The following is a 5463-nucleotide window of genomic DNA, read 5'->3' on the forward strand; positions in this document are numbered from 1 at the left end:
GAGCGTGAAAATGATATTAATATAAATATCCAGTATGTGTTACCTAGAGTAACAAAGAGATGAGACTAGAGGGTTGTGTCAGAAGAGACATTATGATGGATTTAGAGGGACCTCATGCATATTGTATGTTCATAAGCATAGGGCTACTTCCCCTAGAGATGATGAGTGCGGACGCACCATAGGACGAGCGCGTATGCGCACAGGTGCGAAAGCACACAGATGAGGGTGTTCATGAGATGCATGACACTATGGGGTTCCGCTGACCTCCGGACGTCGCTACAGATTAGCTTAACCAGAGGGTCCAGGGGGTGTGCGAGCGCCCTGGGGATTCACACTCGCACGTGTGAGTCGTGTGTAGGGAAGTACTACACATCCAATTTGTCCGAGACTGGAGGCCACCCCTAAGATGATTAGAGATATGTCCCTAAATCATGATTGCATGTGTTTGCATTTGCATGGCCCCCTATAGTGGGGCCACTTACTGAGTATTCTTTGAAATACTCAAGCCGTATGCCACATCATTTTTCAGGTAAAGGCAAGGCGCACTTGTACGGAGGACAGCGGCATCGCAAGCAGAGACTGTGGCACGTGCATAGGGTAGATTCATATTTAAATTTCTAGTCTTAAGTTAGAATAGGTTGTTTTGCATTTCATTGTTTTAAATTATTTTGTATTTGTTTTTGTTTTCTCTAAATTTCAGTATTTCATATTTAAACACGTAAGACCATGGCTGTGTTTTCCAGAGAAGAAATTGTTTTAAACGTTTTTTTGAAGTTTACGTTATCAACTATGTTCATGTAAGAGTTATATTTCCGCATTATAGATGAGCATAAGACGTTAGTATCGACTCTAAGTATGTGGAAATTTAGGGTCGTTACACCCTAGGCCTAACTTATTAATGGGTCTTGAAAAATAATTGAGTTTGCATACAACCGTCATCTAACATCATCATACATATTTCCTGCAAATTAAATATACATGCTCAACAGGGTGATAACATCCATCAAGCACCCGAAGTGCGGAGTTCACAAACTCACATCCTCCTTTCAGCATGAATTAAACATATGCATATATATAGTGGAAGTTTAAAGCATAATTGCAACACTTAATAATTCTCATAATGTTTCACATAATACATTCATACTCATAATAATCAGATTACGTAAATTCATTCACGGAAAGCTACCACCTAAGGTAAATTCACTAGCATGCATTCATATCAAGCGATTCCTACAAGTATTGCTTCCTAAAACCATGTGGTGACTTACATGATTGACGCATGCCCTTTCGTTTAACGTTTCCGTGCAAATAGGGTGTCTAAAAATACTGATTTTCCCCTGTTAGGTCATAAATCACATAAAAATATTATTAGAATTAAAATCGGGCAAACAAAAGTCGAACAGGATTGATAATAGTACCTCACGCGCCACCACGCGTCACCACGCGCCATCACGCGTAGCCAAATTTTATACTTACTTATGGAATAACCTTAGGAGAACTATTAGTAGACTTAGTAGAATAAGTTACTAACTAATGAATGAACTATAGGAAAATCGGTAGTAATTATCAAATTGTGGACTAAGTTTTGTAAATCAATTAGGAAGATTGTTAATGAGGCAAGACACCACCTAAAGGGGAAAGGTGATAAAGGTTTAGGAACACAAGACATGGTGAGTTGTTACCCACCCAACAATTGTCTTAAAAGTCAGTCATCTTTTTGAATATCAATCACTAATTTCGAAAAAGAGGGGAAGGACTTGGTAGATAATTTTGTAAGGATTTTCTTTTTGAATTTTCCTCTAATCAAATATGTTTGTGGATATCAATGGAGGAAATGAGGATGTGACATTTATATATATATTGTAAGTTTGTACTAAATTTCTATCTTACCTACTTTAATTAAAATAAAATAAAAATAGTCATTAAAAATAAAGTCTTGAAACGTGGTTTCCTTACTTTTCAAACATCAATTATTGTGGTTATTGTTTCTTTGGAGCCCACCTTGTTAAATGTGTTTAATAAAAGATGTTAGATGGGTATACTTCATTCTAACACACACAAATCCTCTCGAATTGCTAACTTTGAGACTTCAAGGATACAAACATGGCAGAATTCCTGTGGACCTTTGCCGTACAGGAAGTGTTGAAGAAGACGGTGAAGCTGGCGGCCGAGCAGATCGGCTTGGCATCAGGATACGAGGAGGAACTCTCTAAGCTGAAGGACTCTTTACTCATGGCGCAAGCCATCCTAAGGGATGCTGAAAGAATGAAGACAAACCTTGAATCCCAGAAGCAATGGGTGAAGCAGCTTGAAGATATCATCTTCGAAGCTGATATTTTATTCGATGAGCTTGCTTATGAAGACGTTCGACGCAAAGTGGAAATCGAAAAATATAAGGTGGTACGTAATTTCTTTTCATTCTCCAAAAATCCCCTTGCTTTTCGTCTCAAAATGGCAAATAAAATCACAACTGTGGCTAAAAATTTGGCTGACTTTTAATTCTACACAAAGTCCATCCGGATGTGTTGCTACGATATCTAATGAAGCTGAAATTGATCTTAATCAAACTCGAGAGACAGACTCATTTCCAGATGAAATTGGAGTTATTGGAAGGGAAACTGAAGTATCAAACATAGTGGATAACCTACTTGCCCTCAATAACCAAGAAACTTTAGTTGTTTTACCCATTGTTGGTACGGGTGGGTTAGGAAAAACAACTCTGGTGAAGGAGATTTTCCATCATGAAGTGATAAGGAAGAATTTCGATACTTTTATATGGGTATGCGTGTCTGATCCTTTTAAAATCAACAAAATTTTAAGAGCAATCTTGGGATCCTTGAATCCTACATTTGGTGGCTCAGATGAAAAGGAAGTCATTCTTCGGAAGCTCCAAGATCTGCTCAGTGGCAAAAAGTATTTTCTTGTGCTTGATGATGTTTGGAACGAGGAACCCATTCTCTGGAATGAGTTGAGGGCTTGTTTGCTAAAGATCAATAAAAATATAGGAAGCGCTATCGTTGTGACTACTAGAAGTGATAAAGTTGCAGAAATTATGGAGACAAAATACAGACATCATTTGAGGGAGTTACTAGATGATCATTGTTGGTCTTTATTTGAAAAATGTGCATTTGAAGGTAAATTACGAGTAATTCCGGATGTCATTCGAGGACAACTTGTTAAAAAATTTGGTGGCATACCATTGGTTGTGAAAGTGTTGGGAGGAATGGTGAAATCATGCAAGAATGATGAAGAATTGCAATCAAGTTTGGAAAATCTAGTGAGAATCGAATTACCAAAGGATGATCTTATTTTATTTACAATCAAATTAAGTGTGGACCGTTTACCATCTTCCTCATTAAAACAATGTTTTGCCTACTGTTCAAATTTTCCACAAGACTTTATCTTCTTTAAAGAAGAACTTGTTCAAATGTGGGTAGCACAAGGGTTTATTCAACTACCCAATGGAAGCAATGTAACGATGGAGGATATTGGAGCGAGATATTTCGATATTTTGTTGTCTCGCTCTTTGTTTCAAGATGTTCTCAAGGATGAGAGAGGAAAAGTTGAATATTGTAAGATGCATGATCTTATATACGAGGTCGCATGTACTATTTCAAATGATCAGCATTTGAGAGAGGACCTTGTAACAAATGGAAAATCTCATGGTGATAAAGTTCTTTTGATCCGTCGAAGAAGAACAGTTTATTGTTGTGAAAATGTACCATTTGGTAATCAAGTTAAGATCACTAACTTCATCTACTTGCGGGTTTTAATTATTAGTGGTGAGTTCGTAACTGAATTGCCTGATACAATCGGTAAATTGAAACATTTGAGGTATCTTGACATTTCAAATGCTAGAATAAGCAAGCTTCCAAAATCTATTGTTTTGCTTTACCATTTGCAGACTTTGAAGCTCACAGAGTTGAACTTACCTACAAAGTTGAGAAAGTTGGTCAATTTAAGGCATTTAGAAATGGGGGAGGGTTATTCACCAACTAAAATGCCTAAATATTTAAGTCGAATGACTCAACTTCAAACGCTTTCTGTTTTTGTAGTTGGGTCAGATGAAGGATATAAGATTGAGGAGCTTGGACCTTTAAAAAATCTTAAAGGTCAATTAAGCCTTCAAAAACTCGAGCAAGTCAAAAGTAAAAAGGAGGCTATGGCTGCAAATTTAGCTGAGAAGGAAAATATTTTTGATCTATCATTTGAATGGAGTTTTAGCAGAGAAGACTGTGGTGATAATGATTTGAATGTGTTGGAAGGGCTTCAACCACACATTAACCTTCAAGCATTGCGTATTGATAACTTTGGAAGTGAACTTATGCCCAGTGGTATTTTTGTTGAAAACTTAATTAAACTTGAGTTACGGTCTTGCATAAGATGTAAAACTTTACCAATGCTGGGACAGTTGTCCAAACTGGAGGTTCTTGAAATTTCTGACCTAAGTGGTGTAAAAAGTATTGGAGACGAGTTTTACGGGAATTATTGCAACAATAAAACTTTATTTCCTAAATTGAAAACATTTGAAATTTGGAGAATGGACAGTTTAGAGCAATGGAATGATGTTGCTACTGTGACGAATTGTACAACTTTTCCTCATCTCGAACGCTTAACCATTCGTTCTTGTCTCAAACTAACGAATATTCCAAACATTTTTACAACTCATAGCCAGAGGTTGGAAGCTGACACGGTGAATGCAAGGTTATTTTCAAGTTTTCGAAGTCCTCTAAAGCTTCAATCTCTAAGCATTTGTGATTGTACAAGTTTGGTAAAGCTACCAAACTGGTTAGAATGTTGTAGCTCACTCGAACATTTGTGGATATGCGACTTTTGTGATGATATTTCATTTCCAAATATGCAAAACTTGATTACATTAAGAATTGAAAACTTTCATAATTTGCCGGAGGGGCTCCATGGTATTCATAACTTGAAAGCATTGACAGTTAAAGGACCAATGGAGGGTCATGATTGGAGTCGATTCATACCTTTCAATTCACTTGAAATTCTTCAGTTGCATGAAAAAGGAACTAATAGTTTGACACAACTTCCTCGACAACTTGAGCTTCTCACTTCTTTAAGATTGTTGCGTATTGAGAGTTTTAATGGCATTGAATCTTTGCCAGAATGGTTGGGAAACGTTACATCTTTGGAGACATTGGAATTATTAAAGTGCAGAAATTTGAAAAACTTGCCCTCGAAAGAAGCTATGTCAAATCTAACTAGATTGAATCGTTTGGATGTGTATGAATGTTCCCAGCTTGAAGTTGGTGAAGGTAGTGTTGAACGGGAAAAAGTTTCACATGTACCCAACGTTCGTGTATCCTAGAATAACTATTTTATATTTTATATTAACAATTGTACTAATTCTATTACTACATTAATTACTACGCTTTCTTGGAGATCATCTATTTTATTTGTAACATTTTAGTTCATCATTTTATCTTTATTCAAATTATTTTA

The 5463-nt window shown here is 36.6% G+C and overlaps 1 protein-coding gene across 1 annotated transcript; it reads left to right on the forward strand.

Annotated features, from left to right (window-relative positions):
• Window positions 1-2050: 2050 nt before the first annotated feature.
• Window positions 2051-5463, forward strand: LOC111780481 (putative disease resistance protein RGA3). Its single transcript, XM_087119455.1, has one exon. The coding sequence runs from the start codon at window positions 2345-2347 to the stop codon at window positions 5327-5329; it is 2985 nt and encodes a 994-aa protein (XP_086975581.1). The 5' UTR covers window positions 2051-2344; the 3' UTR covers window positions 5330-5463.

This window comes from Cucurbita pepo, chromosome 18, assembly GCF_057944985.1.
Source record: "Cucurbita pepo subsp. pepo isolate OVF chromosome 18, ASM5794498v1, whole genome shotgun sequence".
Classification (NCBI taxonomy): Eukaryota; Viridiplantae; Streptophyta; class Magnoliopsida; order Cucurbitales; family Cucurbitaceae; genus Cucurbita; species Cucurbita pepo.